The sequence below is a fragment of the Misgurnus anguillicaudatus genome, chromosome 12 (genome assembly GCF_027580225.2).
Source record: "Misgurnus anguillicaudatus chromosome 12, ASM2758022v2, whole genome shotgun sequence".
Lineage (NCBI taxonomy): Eukaryota > Metazoa > Chordata > Actinopteri > Cypriniformes > Cobitidae > Misgurnus > Misgurnus anguillicaudatus.
In genome coordinates this window covers 18,654,192-18,672,158 of record NC_073348.2, presented here as the reverse complement: position 1 = coordinate 18,672,158, position 17,967 = coordinate 18,654,192, and the positions used below count along the sequence as shown (strand labels likewise).

At 40.0% G+C, this 17,967-nt stretch overlaps 1 protein-coding gene across 2 annotated transcripts; it reads right to left on the bottom strand.

The window, feature by feature from the left end:
* Nucleotides 1-1,632: 1,632 nt before the first annotated feature.
* lin54 (lin-54 DREAM MuvB core complex component) lies at nt 1,633-17,738 on the bottom strand. Of its 2 annotated transcripts, none has more exons than XM_055208968.2 (14): nt 17,522-17,738; nt 11,360-12,046; nt 11,030-11,147; nt 8,672-8,799; nt 8,070-8,225; nt 7,136-7,337; nt 6,825-6,895; nt 6,487-6,684; nt 6,323-6,414; nt 5,889-5,960; nt 5,536-5,638; nt 5,313-5,450; nt 5,032-5,234; nt 1,633-2,004 (listed from the first exon to the last, which is right to left on the bottom strand). In XM_055208968.2, exons 2-14 carry the CDS (start codon nt 12,023-12,025, stop codon nt 1,806-1,808), a joined length of 2,346 nt encoding a protein of 781 aa, XP_055064943.1. In that variant the 5' UTR covers nt 12,026-12,046; nt 17,522-17,738; the 3' UTR covers nt 1,633-1,805. The 2 variants fall into 2 exon arrangements, with proteins under 2 accessions (XP_055064943.1, XP_055064944.1); XM_055208969.2 differs by lacking the exon at nt 17,522-17,738 and adding an exon at nt 16,344-16,785.
* Between the last annotated feature and the right edge of the window lie 229 nt (nt 17,739-17,967).

Sequence of the window (17,967 nt, the reverse complement as noted above, 5' to 3'; positions counted from 1 at the left end):
GACTAGACCCACTGACTTCCACTAATGGATGTCAATGGGTACCATCATTTATCAAATTATCTTCTGTTTTCAACAGAAGAAACTTATACAACACAAGGATGAATAAACAACATTTTTGTGAACTATCTCTTCAAAGGAAAACACCACCGTTTTTCAATATTTTACTATGTTCTTACCTCAACTTAGATGAATTAATACATACCTCTCTTTTTTCAATGCGTGCGCTTTATCTTTGTGCGGCTCTTCTTGAGTGTGTTGGCATTTGGCCTGGCCCCATTCATTCCTATGGCTCCAAACAAAAGTTTTATTTTGTGCCACCATACTTACTCGTGTAACAGTCTTTAAAACATGGAAGTGTTTGGTGGCTTCTAAATTCATCCCTGTTTGGAGCCATAGGAATGAATGGGGCTAGGCTAAATGCTTACACATTCATGACGCGCTGTACAAAGATTAAAAGTGCACGCATTGAGAAAAGATAGATATGTATCAATTCGTCTAAGTTGAGGTAAGAATATAATAAAATATTGAAAAACAGTGGTGTTTTTCTTTAATGCAAATGGCAGCTTCTGTACATGATATCATGTTTATTCAAATATTTTAAACATTGTAGCCACAATTAAAAACTTAATCATTTAAAAAGAAAAACTTCACAATCAATAGTTTTTTTATTCATCAGGCTATTTTTAAAATATGCAATTCATTAGTTCTTGTCTTCGCCCACTGTATCAAGACTTTAGTTTCTGACATAAATTTTCCTCTACCTTTTCATTACTTTAATAAGCTCAGACAGTTCTTGTAAAACTCATTGTTTGGGTCTTAAAAAAGTATACCCTTAAAACAAACCAACCAATCACACAGAACTTCCACAATCACAGTCTCTCATTTTATCTGTGGAATCAATGATGGAAAAGATGAAAATGTTAAAAGGAGCATATTCCAACAACAAGCCTTAAGACTGATCATTATAAAGCTTATTTAGCTGTATGCTTTAACTGATAAAGCGTCCAATTTAATAAGATCGTAAAGGAGCTTCTCTCCTTTACATACAATGGCTCCAAGCACTTTTTGAGTACAGGATTGCGGTAATGCTGTAAAAAATGTCATGCTCTGATATACATACGTGTGTTTCTTTCAATGTCTGCCATGAAACTACAACCAGACACAAAATGCACCAGAATTGTGAACGTCTGCATACTTGCAAACTAAAACAGAACGAGTTATAACAAACCATGTCTTTAGGTAGGAGGCCGAGAACAAAATCTGCAAGCAAATAAATATAATAAAGCTACAGTATAGGCTACTTACTGTATACAAGTCATGATGAGCTAAATACATGCGCAGAAAAGTCTGTTTGATGTTCTGAGCTGGTTATCAACAAGGTTTGCAAGGACAGTGAGTGATCGTTTGAAAATCCAGTTTTAAAAGACAAACAAATGCCATGATTTTGCATTTTTAAAAGTGGGAAAAACTCTACTTTAAAACGGTATAGATTATTCTAGAATAAAACCCCTTTCATGAAAGCAAACAGCGCCAGCCCACTCACAGGGGCTGCAGTTGAGTAATGCAGTCCTCCTTCTGAAAGTAGCATGTGTCCACAACAGTCAACATAACCAGAGGCGCGCCAATGGGAAGTTCTGGGTTTTCGCTCTTTATTGGATAGCCCCTTGTATCCATAAGTGGGGCGAGTGAAAATTCCCTTTGCCGACCCACAAGTCAAAGCAAACTACTGGTGCTTGGATTCAGTGCCTAGGCCCAAGCCATTTGCATTACACCCAACAGGTAGGGTTGTCAGTCACGGCTCGGATCTAACAGTTAATGGTGCAGTCAGTCTTGGCTTTGCCTGCGAAACTGATGATTCTCTTTAGGCACCGGCCAAACTCCTCCAGGACAAGACGTTCGGCCATGGCCTGAGATTGGTTGTTGAGCTCCGCCTGTTCGGCCTGCTCCAGCAAACAGTCGCACGTCGCCTCGGCCACTTCCTTAGTGACGAATGTGTACGGCAACCTGAAGAAAGTTATTCAAATGATTAGTTAGCGCAAAAGCCATGTGTGACCCTGGAACAGAAAACTTGTCATAAATAGCATGGGTTATTTGAAGAGTTTGGTTCCAAAACGCGATAAATGCAATTTTAAAAAAAATTAGTTACTTCCAAAGTAGTGTTATATCAAGTGAGTATTTAAAAGTAAATTGTTAATTTTCCTCAAAATGCAATATCCGCCATGTTATTCTGTCATCTTTTCTCCCTTTTTTCCCCAAAACGCAATAAACGGCACTCCTCTTTTCTGCAGAATGCAATAAATCCGCTCCACAAATCACAGCGCACCATTCCACACATTGTAAACAACAATGGTGGCGCGTTAAATACACGGACTCCTAGTTTTCCTCATCTTGCACTTTCTGATCAACAAACAAACAAAAAACAAAATAATACTTTAATGCATTGATAAATCTGTGGTGGTTTTCTGTGACGGAAAGAAACGTAAGCCATCAAAATCTAATAATTTACACGAGAGGCACTCGGGAGCCGGTAGCTTGTTCTCCAGACAGCATCACGTTTCTGTGATGCTAACACATTGACCCCAGAAGATCTTATGAAAAACTTTCCATTATTTTACGCAAAGCCAACGAAAATCGAGCAGGACCAAAACATTTTACAGCTGATCGTTGTGAAAAATGTTAAGCGACGACATCCCAAGTATAACCGCAGCAATGACAGTGTTATGAATATGACAAAGTAAGTGTTTTGATTAATGCCATTAATGTTTTTTTTATCAATGTATACCACTAGTCAACTTAATGAATATAACATGGCAAAGATGAATGCACATTTATATATTGATTCAATAGATTTATAGCATTTTGAAAAAAAATCTGTTTTTATAATAATTTTTGTTTTTATGTTATTATAACCTAAAGATGCTATGTGAAAGTTTGTAACAGAAAATAGTGGTTTTCATCTTGTCACTTTCTTGGTATAGAAATTAGTCAAAATAGATTTATTGCATTTTGGAACCAAACTCTTCATTTGTAGCAATACCCAACAATACATTGTATGGGCCAAAATGATATCATGTTCCATGTAGATATTTTGTACATTTCCTACTGTAATTTTTTTTAAATGGATTTAGCATTAGTTATACGTGTTGCTAAGGACTGAATTTGGACAACTTTAAAAAGGCGATTTTCTCAATATTTTGATTTGTTTGCACCCTCAGATTCCAGATTTTCAAATCGTTGCCAAATATTTACTATCTTAATAAACCATACTTCAATTACAAGCTGATTTATTTTATTTATTAAAAATGGTCCCTTATGACTAAAAATGGGTGGTTGCTAAGGGATCTAGATGGTTGCAGGATGTTTTAGTTTGTCCCATCATTGCTAAGTGGTTGCCAGATAAATAGATAGATAAGGGTGTCGCGATTTCGATTAAAATCGAAATCGAGTGAAATTAAGTCACAACCTCAAACTTCTAATTAAAAAAATGGCCACGGCCGCCACACCCCATGTCACGTCCGGTCGGCTTGAAAAAAACCCACACGTGTTGAGTGCTGCGAGTCAACCTCCTCTAACTTAGCTAGCTACAACCAGTTAAAAGATAGCATGGCATATCAAGGAGACACCACGCGAGCTGCTCTTTACATGGAAAACAAAAAAACAGCAAGCGCTTCCCACCTTTGGCTGAACTCAGAGCGGGCACGCGTGCACAGCAGAGCGGCGTCTGTGCCAGAACCGGTCGTTTCTCTGAACTAAGATCTGTTTAAGTTTCACAACAACTTATTTCAGTTGCTTAAGAGTTATGAAAACAGCATTTGGGTACAGTCTCTAGGGATGTAACGCGTTCGCTGTGACAAGAAACGAGAAAGAACAAAATGTGATGGACATACAAAAAACGAGTGAGTAAATCTGTGAATAAGGAGAGTGTGTATGCCGTTTCTCAATTAGAAGGCAGCCTCCCTAGGTTGCATATGCAGGCGGCATCCGTCATTACACGCCTGGTGTATTTAAGTTAACCGAGTATTACATTCGCAAGTCATAAGCGTGTTACAACAATATACGATTAAATAAGAATAATTGTCAACTTGAAAAATGCTAATATTCTGAAACAAGATGGTCTTCATGACGTATGCAGCCTACAAATGCGACCTATGGAGGCTGCAGACTTCCGATTGGGAAACGCACCCCTGTATGGAGTGAGCTGACCTCAGCTCTAGGTCCAGCTACAATAAGTAACGTTAAGCTGCTATTTTCATTTTTAACTGGGTTGTTTTGTCTTCAGGAATTGACCCATCTTAAAACCCATCATCTTTTCTTGATTCTACAATCACAACTGTTGCTTTCATAGGAGTATCAAGCATTGGCATTAATAATAATAATAAAAACTAGGTCAATTGAGGGAGGGACTCAATTCCTAAAACCTGACTGATTGGGAGTTGTTTAAAGTTGACAAGCTAAACTGAAACTTATTTTTTTATATTTTATTACATGGTCTAATTATTTTTGTCCTGACCTGAAAATTGTAAACACTACACTACACTTTGTACATTGTAATGTTCAGTCTTGTTTAATAAACACTTTTATGGCAGTTTTTTCCTTTCTGCAAATGTTTCAACAAATACCGTACCATGGGCATCATACCGAAATAATACCGTACCGTGAATTGTTGATATCGTTACATCCCTAATAGTCTCACAATCTCGTCTGACAGTAATAGGTTTTTAAGGTGCAAAGTACTGACAGGAATGTTCGTTTGACAGGAAGTTTGTTTTATCAGGTATGTGCATGTACCATATTTTTCACTGGCAGCACGACTAACATGGCAGGGCATCTCCGGGTTCAAGGTCAGATATTATATTTCATAAAAGTCTAGCCTAAAAATGGCATAGCATTTTTTTGTGCTAAAAAAGGTAAAACCGAGAATCGAAACGTGACCTTAGAATCGAAAATGGAATCGAATCGAGGATTTGGAGAATCGTGGCACCCCTTTAGCTGGATATAGTGAAAGATAACCTGATGAAGTAACACTCTTACTTTCCGCCTCCGCTGGTGATGGCTGGTGTTGTTCTGGTGAGCAGATCTGAGATCTGCGAGGACAGTTTGGTTTTGGCCGCAGTTTGCTGCTGGACTCGCACCTCTGCGGCATCCGCCAGGTGCATCAGCGTCTTCCTCTCTGGACTCTCCTCGAAGTTCTTGCAGCCCATGCATTTGCAAATGGACGAACACATAATCTTGGCCTGAGATGTGAACAGAAGCAGGAGCGTTAACTCGCCTCTCAACCCGAGGCCTGGAGGGTTTCACGTTCAGACGCTCACCTCGTAACACTCGCAGTAGTTCTTCAGACATCCGGATTTTTTGCAGTTGCAGCCTTTGCTGTGTCTCCTGTCCGACTCGCCTTCTTTGCCTTTGCCAATCTTGGGCTTGAAGGCCACTGGGTTTCGGTCTAAACAAGCCTATGGGACGACAAGTGCAGAGCGTAACGCCATTGCCCAATGAAGGAAAGATAAGAGATCTATAAGATAGACGGCAAGTTATTACCTTGATTGCCTTTAGCCTATCGCTCTCATGACCGAGGTTGTTGAAGCAATTGACACAGTTGCAGTTATTACAGAACTCCCCGTTGGCAAAGCAATCACAATACCTGTAGGGAATGCATCGATCATTTACTATTAGGTAATACTGTGTCATGTCAAAGTGCACATGGTGTTTGATACAGTAACCATACAGCACCACAAACAATTGCATGTGAAGCTAAATGTCAAATCTTGCAAACAACAGGTGGTATCAAGGTTAAATTTGTTTGTTTTGTCATATATGAGGGCCTAGACTACAATAAAAGTGCCAAATGTAGATAGCTGCATGAATGGGAAATGTTGTTTTTATTTACATACAATTTCAGACACTGTGACCGTGTGCAGTTACAGGGTTTTCTCGGCCTGGATGTTGCTTCCGACGTTGCAAGACTACAAAAAAAAAAAAAACACAACAACAACAACAACAACAACAACGTCAGTGTTAATCATGGAGGAACAACAGGGGAGTATTCAAGAAAGCTGGTTATGTGGTATGTTTAAATTTGAAAACGTCTTTATTTATTCCCTGTGTGCGCGCATTAACTTTCCGTTAACCCCAGTTTCTGGAATACACCCCAGAGCGGCATGATAAGAGGTTTGTCAAGACCACAAACACAATATTGAATTTCAGCATTGGGTGTTTATGCAAAAGATGTGTGTAATGTCATGTGTATTTTTTCCATTAATATCAAATTAATTCACTAATCCAATTTAATTACTAGTTAAATCATAAATCAATATTTGCTCCTTACCCGTTGACCGAAAGTCTGGCTTGTGTCTGTATGGGTGTATTTGTCGAGAAGGTGGAGCTGCTGCTTAAAGTGACGAATGTAGGCTGGGGAATCTGCGTGAACAAGAGAGATAAGAAACAAACTCCCAAAACAATCGCATCCAGTTTAACCACTGACATACAGACCTGCGTGACGTACGGGGCCGGCAACACTGCATATCCCATGTTTCCGGAGCCGTGGGCAGGGGTGAGCACAGTTCCCGGGGGCAGGCTGGTCAGGTTGGGCTGAATCTGAGGAAGATGTGTGGCTGGCATGATGAGGCGCTGAGGGGTCTGACTGGTGGTCACCACCTGAGCTGACGACGTCAAGGGCTTGGGTACTACCTGTGCTCGTGACCAATCACAGCAAACTATGTAAACATCATTTGAAATGTTATATACACTACACATGTATGTGTGAATTGTTTACATTTGGGTGTCAAACTGTTTTGAATGGGATTAGAATACACTGTTTCACTGTGTACCTGTTTAACAGTCTGTGCTGGGACGATGGGTACGGACATCCGTACGGCAGCGTTCATCATCACAGGCTTGGCTTTTGTAAAAAAAAAAAAAAAGTGTTTTGAAGTCCATTAAACACTTATATCTTATTGTGGTATTTTTGGAGATTGATAGTCCAGTCAAATGTTAAATTGAATTTTGTCAAATCTTTTGTTTGGTTAGGATCAAGTCAAGTTTGGAAGTGAAGTTTAGCGGAAATTACAATCATTTCGAAAAAAAATGTGTTTTACCTTGATCATAAGTAACTCAAATGTCAGTAAGCCACAGGCTTTACCTGATTGGATAGAAGGGTTTGTGTTGGTGCTGGCGCCCGTCTGCATAGTGCTGTTGCCGGTTGTGGCCGTTACCAGTCGCACATAATGAAAACGGCTGCCAGGAACCTGAATCTGTTGTACATTGGGCGGTGTGGTGAGGGGAATGATGGTCTTAAACTGGGATGTGCCTGTCACAGTAACCCCCTGCATTGGCTTTACAGCCTATAGTTGAGGCAAAGCAAAGAAATACATATTTAAAAGGGCGTGCAAAGCTTTTTAAACATTTTGTATTATATGGCACACTAAAATGTTTGCGTCTGATGGTCAGCGGCAGCACCCTCATAATGCGAATATAATGGGATTTTGGCAATGTAAACACAATACTTCGATTAAAAATAATGCGATTAAGCTCATAATCACATCAAACAATCGTATTTTAACAGGTGGCATACCCATATTTGAGAGGTTATAAAAAGATAAATGATGAAGGTAGGATGAAATGTTTTTTTTTAACAACAGACCCTTTGCTTTCAAACATTTGATATATTGTATGTTTATATATTTTATATAAGGACCAATCCCGGTCCTCGAGCACCCCCTCCTAGAATGTTTTAGATGTCTCCTTATTTAACACACCTGATTTAACTCATCAGCTTGTTAGGGAGAAGCGTTTACCATTTTGGAAGGAGGCTGATAAGTTGAATTAGGTGTTTTAAACAAGGAGACATCCAAAACCCTCTGGAAGGGGATACCCGAGGACCTGGAATGGGAAGCACTGTAATAAGGGATTATGTACAGCCAGCTGTCACAGCAGAAACAAACCTACACGATGCAGACGGTATCTTATTAATAAAATAAGTATGTCTTCTTATGTTTTATGTAATGTTTTCTTAAAAATTTCTGTCATTTAACTTTAGTGAATATGTGTTTGGGATCTGTGAGTATTGGGTTTACCTGTGCAGTGGATTGGCTGGTTCCCGTTTTGGCTGGCGAGGTGACAGCAGACTGTTGGACGGTGAGGATCTGCTGGCCCAGAGCCATATTGAGTGGCAGCGTCACAGATTTCTGGGGTGAGTTTGAAGACTGACTGGCCACCGAAACAACGGTCAGCTAGAGGAAGAGAAGAACATGAGGGGCAGAGACCCAAAAATACTGACTAAGATTAAATCAGTTTTCAAAGTATGAAAAGCAAAACTAATTACTAGTTTGATTTAACATGTTTGAAGCTAAACACTTTCTTCTTATTTTTTAAATATTAATTTTGCCATTTTGTCTTTATTTGACAAACAGTAATCAAGAAACGACAGAAAAGTACACGGTGGAGAGAGGGGCACGGGATCGGCAAAGGACCTCAAGCCGGGAATCAAACTCGGGTCGCCGGAAGTGTATCTGCACCATACGTCGGAGCACTGTCCACTACACCATCGGCTCTGACACTAAACACTTTCTTTAATAGATTGGCATTCATAGATTGATTTACATATTACACAAGTCCCACAGCACAACAACCCAGTCTCAACCAATGGTGTAAGTTTGTAAGTTGAATTTTAACTCACCTTGCTAGGAGACTTAAGAGGTGAGATGGCCACTTTGCTGTTGCCAGTAGCATTCTGCGACACAGTGCTGACGGTCTCACCAATGGCACGTGGAGGTGTCAGTGGGGTGCTCTGGGTAACAACCCGTCCTGTGGGCATAAAAATATCTTTGAAATCGACCACAACAACCTTGAATCAAACATAACTCTTACAATTGTAACATTCAATGGGTCTATTATTGAACATTTACAGCTAACATTACAGGCATGTGACTAGGGCTGTAATATATCAAGTATTAGATATTATCGAGATAACCTTGCAGACAATAAAATTACAGGATATTATGAATTTTGAATATTAAGATTAATGTGCAAAAGGTCTCACAAGGAGCACAAAAAATAACTTGTCATCATAAAAAGGCGACAGCGTGTACACTCACCTAAAGGATTATTAAGAACACCTGTTAAATTTCTCATTAATGCAATTATCTAATGAACCAATCACATGGCAGTTGCTTCAATGCATTTAGGGATGCGGTCCTGTTTAAGACAATCTCCTGAACTCCAAACGGAATGTCATAATGGGAAAGAAAGGTGATTTAAGCAATTTTGTGTGTGGCATGGTTGTTGGTGCCAGACGGGCTGGTCTGAATATTTCACAATCTGCTCAGTTACTGGGATTTTCACGCACAACCATTTCTAGGGTTTACAAAGAATGGTGTGAAAAGGGAAAAACATCCGGTATGCGGCAGTCCTGTGGGTGAAAATGCCTTGTTGATGCTAGAGGTCAGATGAGAATGGGCCGACTGATTCAAGCTGATAGAAGAGCAACTTTGACTGAAATAACCACTCGTTACAACCGAGGTATGCAGCTAAGCATTTGTGAAGCCACAACACGCACAACCTTGAGGCGGATGGGCTACAACAGCAGAACACCCCACCAGGTACCACTCATCTCCACTACAAATAGGAAAAAGGGGCTACAATTTGCACAAGCTCACCAAAATTGGACAACTGAAGACTGGAAAAATGTTGCCTGGTCTGATGAGTCTCGATTTTTGTTGAGACATTCAGATGGTAGAGTCAGAATTTGGCATAAACAGAATGAGAACATGGATCCATCATGCCTTGTTACCACTGTGCAGGCTGGTGGTGGTGGTGTAATGGTGTGGGAGATGTTTTCTTGCCACACTTTAGGTCCCTTAGTGCCAATTGGGCATCGTTTAAATGCCACGGCCTACCTGAGCATTGTTTCTGACCATGTCCATCCCTTTATGACCACCATGTACCCATTCTCTGATGGCTACTTCCAGCAGGATAATGCACCATGTCACAAAGCTCGAATCATTTCAAATTGGTTTCTTGAACATGACAATGAGTTCACTGTACAAAATGGCCCCCACATTCACCAGATCTCAACCCAATAGAGCATATTTGAGATGTGGTGGAACAGGAGCTTTGTGCCCTGGATGTGCATCCCACGAATCTCCATCAACTGCAAGATGCTATCCGATCAATATGGGCCAAAATTTCTAAAGAATGCTTTCAGCACCTTGTTGAATCAATGCCACGTAGAATTAAGGCAGTTCTGAAGGCGAAAGGGGGTCAAACACAGTATTAGTGTAGTGTTCCTAATAATCCTTTAAGTGAGTATGTGTGGTAGGACACTTTTTACACATGGTTCAGTAAATAGTAGTAAGCGGTCATTGGGTAATTTTTTTATTGTGTTTCTAAACTAAACATTTTGGTCATTCTAACTGATTTATACTTTTGATTTAAATTGGGGCACAAGACAATCAAATCTTTTTAATTACCACTACTCAAGAGAAAAAACTAAATAATCAGCCCTAGTAATTTTTAGCTACTGCAAATGTGCACAGGTTGGCACGCGCCTTAAACTTTTCATTCCATTGACTTCCAAAGATATTTTGCATTTCGCTGTGTACCAAAGTCCAACTCTGGTGAACTCTGACCTGCGAATTCATATCTGGGTTGAGACACGACAGTACACGGTATGACCTTTCTCTCTACTAAAAAGCAAAGATGGATGAAGCGCTTCCACCAATATTTGCATTAACGTCAGAAATAAATTTGCAGGCTCAAAGTCTAGTGAAGGGGTCTCCAACCTTGCTCCTGGTGAACTACTGTCATGCAAATTTTAGCTCCAACCCCAATTAAACACAACTGAAGCAGCTAATCAAGGTTTTCAGGGTTGCTTGATAATTACAGACAGGTGTGTTGAAGTCTGAAGGACAGTAGCTCATTATCTTAAAGATATTAAGATACTCAATTTTAGGTATATCACTCAACCCTATGTAATTTGGCATAACATACATAAACAGAATATAGAGATGTGTTTGTTATTCATGAGTATGATTACCAGTCACTACAGGTGTTGCTGATGCTGGGCTGGTCAGTCCTTTATTGTTCAAAGCCTTTGTAATGATGAGCTTTGTTATCATTGGTCCAGCTGTAGACACCTGAGGCTTCTTTGTGATCTATGGAGAGAAACATGATTACCATCTATCAATTCTGTTGGAGACAGTTGAACAGGAAGCACTGGATTGGATGCATGACTAAAGAGGGTTTTTGAGACACTCCTTGATTTTTACTAACTTGTTCAGATTATTTATGGCCAAATACCAGCAGCACTTTATGATTTCATACAGCTGAGTGATATTACTCTACAATTCTATGCGAAAACAGATACCTGAAGGTTCTTCAGCTGGTGGGCTTGCAGTGGTGTGGACGTACCCAGCAGTTGACTGGCCGAGCTCACGGCTATTACAGGCTTTCCTACTGTGGTCACCATTTTGATCTGAGTCGGCTGGACCTTGGCATCTCCTGCTCCTGTCGTGGCAGGTTTATTCCAAGTATGTGGCAGAGCCAACATTATAGGCTGCCCTGTTTTACTTAGGCCTGCAACCAACAGTTTCTGGCCCTCCGACTTGAGCACAGCAGTCTTGCCATCGGCAGACGGGGAGGTGGCCACTTTGTTAAAGATGACCTGGTGGTTGGCCGGGACGGTGATGCTGGAGATTTTGGAGAGGCTTTGAGTCACAGCAGGGCTGGTGGTTTTGGCAGGGGCGGTGGTGCCAGCCACAAGGCCAGAGTGAGTTAGGAGGAGTTGAGTTCCCGAGCTGGTGCTACACTGGGCGTCGCTGGAGGTCGAGGTCATCTGCGTAGCTGACGTGGTCGGACACAGGCTGACGATTTCAGGAACCTCGGTTTCCATAGGAACCTGAGCCGGCTCCGATTCAGACCGGGAATGAGGAGCAAGATGCTCGGCAGGGAGTTCCTCTTCCACTGTAATAGCTTCAGTATCCATAATCTCATCAGGGAGGAGGCTGTTGAGCTCAGGTGATACCACATCCATCTTGAAGAGTTACTGAAAACACTGAAAAAGAGAACACGTGTTTTTACGCAACAGCTTATCTAAAATTCACTAGTTCGCATTAACATGTAAACAAATTTGATAATAAAGCAGGTCTAGTCCTGGCTTAAGCTAATCCCTGTCTGGGAAACCGGCCCCCATGTGTCTAAAAATAATTATACAAAAAATTCTGATCTTTCATGTCTTTATTGAACATACTCATTCAACACTTAAAATGGCAAAGGAAAAATAAGTGAACCCTTAGAATTAATAACTGTTTGACCCCCTTGGCAGCAAAAACCTCAATCAGGTACTTCCTGTAGCTGTGGATCAGACCTGCACATCGTTGGCAAAACTGATTTAGCTCTGTCATATTCTTTGCCCGTCTCATGTGTAAAGCCCGATTTATAGTCGCGCGTAAGCTCTACGCTGTAGGGTATCCGTAGCCTGACGCGCACCTCACAACCAAGCTTCTTATTTGACGGTCGCACTGCTATTTTGGTTACACGCGTGGATACTGCCTACCAGCGGTCTGCGCGCGTGTTTGCACATCGCCGCAAAAGTATAAATGAAAACCGACACGGCGGCTGCGCCGTAGGACCTACGCACTACTATAACGAGCCCTTAAGGCCCTCTTCATGTCAATTCATAGCATCTCTATTGGGTTGAGGTCTGGGCTCTGACTTGGCCACTCCAAAAGGCGGATTATATTTTTTTTTAAGCCATTCTGTTATGGACTTGCTTTGGTGTTTTGGGTCATTGTCATTTTGCATCACCCACCTTCTACACAGTTTCAGCTGACGTACAGACATTCTTACATTATCCTGAAGAATATCCTGATATACTTGGGAATTCATCTTCTCCTTTATGATTGCATAATGGCCAGGCCCTGATGCAGTAAAGCAGGTGCAAATCACGATGTTTCCTCCACCATACTTTACAGTTGGGATTACGTTTTCACGATGATATGCCATGCCCTTTCTACGCCAGATGTAGCGCTGTGTGCGTTTTCCAAATAGTTCAATCTTAGTTTCACAGTCCACAAAATATTTTGCCAATACCGCTGTGGAGTGTTAACGTGCTCTTTTGCAAACCTCAGGCGTGCAGCAATGTTCTTTTTAGTAAGAAGTGACTTTCTTCGGGGTGTCCTGCAGTGAATACCCTGCTTGTTCAGTGTTTTACGGATTGTAGACTCATAAACAGAGATGTTAGCAAGTAGAGTAGCAACAATCTCAAAGCGTCTCCATTTGTAGAAGGTTTGCCTAGATGTAGACCGGTGAATTCCTCAAGTCTTTGAAATAACTTTGTAACCATTTCCAGCTTTATGTAAGGCAACAATTCTTAATGGTAGCTCCTCTGAAAGCTCTTTTGGCGAGGCATGGCTCACATAAACGTGTTCTTGTTCAGAGCAAACTCCAAAGGTTTGAGGGGTTTTAAAAAGTTAAAGTAGATGTAGTCACACCTCCAAACATATTATCTTAACGAGACTCCAGGTGTGCTAAAACTAACTCCAATTAGCTTTTTTAGGTCATTAACTCAAGGGTTTACATACTTTTTTCCACAAGCACTACGAGACTACGTTTACACGTGAGCGGCTACTTTCATAAACGGACATTTCAACCTCTCCTGTTTCAAAAATAACTTTGTGCACACATGTCAGTTTTCAGAAAAGTGTTCATTGACACGTACCCGTGTATATATGCCGTCAAGAGCATGCCAAACCTCTAGCTGGCGTTCAAGCCCACATAAGCCATTCAGAAGCCCCAAAACAGCAACAAATCACTTCCTGTTCCTCTTTTGAACAAGGTTGCATTGGCCCTGTCCCAAATGGCGCACTTCATGTGGACTTTCGGTCTTGTGGCCTTAAATTGCGCGTTCTCGCTTAGTCTACGAGTCCGTAGGGTGTCCCATCTGTCATTTTTACGCTTTAAAGTGTGCTCATCAGTGCCTCCTTTGCCCCCTTGATGCGGTCTTCAGCGACAGTCCTGCAGCAGTCCTTGCGAAAGGGCAATCAGACCAATCAGGCGACGGAAGGGAGGAGTTCACACTGACGGGCAATTTCTCTACCTATTTCCGGTGTGATGCTCGAGTCTGTCCCAAAATACAACTCCGGTGCACCCACGTGGACTCGCATCAAGGGTCCCTAAAGTCTGGACTACGTGATGTCATCAAAGTGTGGACTCTGAGGAGGACCACAAGTCCGGAGTGTGCCATTTGGGACAGGGCCACTTTTGGCAGTGGTGCAAGCTCTGGCGCATACTGTGACATTGGCTGGCTAAACATCCGTTTGTCTCAGTTTACATGCAACCGAGTAACAGAAGATTTTCCAAATCTCCACTCTGGCCGGAGTTTTTAGAAAGAATCGGATTCAGAGGCGAGTTGTTGGTTTGCGTGTAAACGAAAGGAAATATCTCAGTTTTTCAAAATAACCATGTACGTGTAAACGGGGCCTGAGTTTTTTGGTTGTTCTCAATAAAGACATAAAAAAATCGGACATTATGTTTTTCAATACCCCCTGACATCAGATCACATTTCATGACAAATTTATACAGAAAACTTTTTCTTGCCACTGTAATTTAATCACAGTAAGCTAATTGTATGTTTTATACACAGCAAAAATAGCTTAAATTTCACTTAAAACACAAGCAAGCTGTCTATATACAGTATGTAGCACAGTAAAATATACAGCAGAGTGGATGATCTATGCTTTATAACAGCTACATTTTAGCAGCTTTGGTACAATGAACAATCTAAGAGTTTCGTTGCAAAACGAGAATTGTTCAGAAATCTCGTTTTTTTAGTTGTGCATTCCAATTAATATCAATTGAACTGCAGTTGGTTTGTTTTGATTTAAACCTTCATAACTTAAAAAATACAGCTAAGTAGCACCATAAAACAAAATAATAACATGATAACATAATAATAAACATGTTTTGACAAAAATGTTAGAAACTGAGTTATCTCGTTTTGCAACGAAACTCTTCAATTGTTAAAAGCGCTATATAAATTTAATCTAACATTTGGACAACCCATCAATCTTGTATACATTTTAACTTGTGCTCAATAATTCCTTATTCGTTATGAAAGCAACTTTACAAACAAAGCACTTGAACATGACAGACGCACAATTACTAGTTCAAAAGTGGGAAGTAGGACATGTTCAATACCAAATAAAGGCAGCAATATTTCAAGTCTTGTAAAGTAATGTAATAGCAGCGGTGTTAAAATGTCACTTTAAGCATATAACCTTTCTTTCTGATGTAGTGAAGCAAAACAACCATGTGGGTAAAACTAACTCATTTAATAATCACTAGAGTCAATTTCTACTCTGTCAAAGTGTATGGACCGCCCACCTTGCAAACTTGGGTATCAACATTTCAAACTTATAATCAAAATGTTTTGTTTCCAAGTTGTTAAGCTAAGTTGAAAACTAAAGAGGCCGTTCATGTCCCAATTTCAGACTAGGAAACTGTGAAAGCAACACAAAACAGAAGTGATGGACTGTAGTCCAAACAGGATGGACATTTTGCCAAATATCTTATTTTGAATTCCACAGTAAAAGTTGTTTGTAACACCACATAAGAACATAAGTATTTCATATTTTTGGGGTGCTCTAATTCTTTAAGAGAAAACTAAATGCCATAAATACAGAACTTTCTTGGCAGACGCTTTTATTATTGGTATGCATGTTCCCTGGGTTGAAACACATGACCATTTGCGCTGCTAAAGCTCTACCATTGAGCTATCGGAGCACATGAATGTCCAATTCTAAAAGAAAATGATTTAAATACATTTTACACCACTTAAATAGTTCAATGTGATATAAAATGTATTTTTATATCACTTTTTGGACAGGATTAGAATATTAGTATTTTAAACATCTAAACAAGAGTCAAACAGTAATACATTTTATGTCAAATATATTGTTACAGTGTAATGGCGAGACATTTAAGTTTTCATAATGTAACGCTTTACGACCGTTTTGGCAACGCGACGCGACAAGAACGCCTCCTTCAACCTTTCAGACAGCGATAACGATTAAAGCGTTCTTCACTGCGTCGCTCAGCTGCTAGGAGGCTAACTAGCACATAGCTACCAGCAGTTAATACGCCGATATATTAAGAACTACTATCACAGCTAACATTATCAAACTAGAAAAACAGCCGAAGCTATTTTAAACTTAAAACATCCCAAAAATACAGTTTCATTTACATCGTAATACATATTGTTACTGAAACGACTGTGAAAGAATTAACTGAAACATAAGCAAGACATATTAAAAGGCCTCTGTTTATCAATCAATAGCAGTCTTGTCCATTACCTCAATAGTTAATAATGTGAACGCCGAACAGGGCAGTCCGAGCAATGAGTCCGAGTCTGTCAGTTTCCAGATCGAGTCGAGTTTGTTGATTTTCGACGCGCCCGGTTCCCTTTACATTTGGTTGCCATGGAAAAATAACTCTTTAAAAGTCACACTATTTCATAAATATATACAGACGGGATATTTGGTAAACGTTCTTTAGTTGAGTCCTGTGTTAGTGACTTTAAAGCTGCGTGACTATTTCAGGCCGGGGTTGGATTTCGAAAGATCCGCCATTTTCAACTCGTCATCAGTTCAGACATAAGAAACAGCAGCAGAACAGGACAAAAAAAAACACGCAGATTTGTTTTGTTAGTTGAGAGCGCAAGGGAGGGGCCAAGTAGAGATAAATGACGTTTAGGCCTTAAAATTGTTATAAGCGTAATAACTGGATGTACTATTTATTAAACTAGAAACAAATAGTTGACGTAAGAGGTGAATTTTTAAAAAAGATACAATTACATTTGAGTGTATTAAAATTGCATTATATTATAATGTACTGTAAATAAGTTGTACCAAAACCCCTAAATTTCTTGCACAAGTTGATCAAATTTAAAGATTAAACAAAATAAAAAGACAGTTAACATAATTCAAAAATAATTTTAGTGAGATAATGTTGGAATAAATTACATTAACGATCGTTATTTAAATTAATGAACGCATACAGTATGCATAAAACAACAACAACAAAAATTAAGCTTACTGTTGATGATACTGATCAGACATAGGAAATATCACTTTGGAAAATGCACAAAAATATAAACAATTCAAGTCAATATTGCATGCAGTTACTAAAGCTGTAAACTAATGACTATGTACTGTATAGATGAAGATAACAGTCAGACGAGCAGGTTGCTGTCATTTACTGTCAGTGCATAGCATCAGGTGCTATCCAGTTAGCCAATATTAAACTAATGCAAAATATCATAACCCTGCAGCAATATTTGCTCCGTTATGATAAAAGTTGAAGTACAGCACCGAACTTAACCGACAATCATTTGCGATTACGTCTGCTTCTTTAAAATTACATTTCACAGAAAGCACAAGCAGCCAATCCAAACCCCACATCAGCTGACAAATACACAGTTAGCAGCTCGGCTAGCTAGCTGAGATCATATTGCCCCTCGCTGAATACCCACCCAAACTGCAAAGACACTTGCAAGACGTTGTCGAGATGTGTGTCGAAACGCTCTTCTGAAATCCTCAAAGTTTTTCACTCGATCACGCAGCGTGTAATCCAACTCGGCACTGCATCTCTTCGATCATCCGCTTTCAGACGAAGACGATTGTTTAAAATACCGCGCCGAGCGCCATTTCACCTCTAACATCCCACAATCAGACCACGCCTTCATAGGAAACGACATAAAACGTCACATAAAAACTTCCGTACACGCCCCTCAACTGGTTGTTTTTATCGAGTACGCACAAAGTTTAGCCAAAACGTCAAAATATAGGATTATTTTCAAGCAAGGCATTTAAATAAATTCACAAAAACGAAACATTAGGAAAATATAGCAACATTTATTTTTAATGTTTTAATCAGTAAAATTTATAGTTTTCTACAGATTATGCTTTTATTTTATAT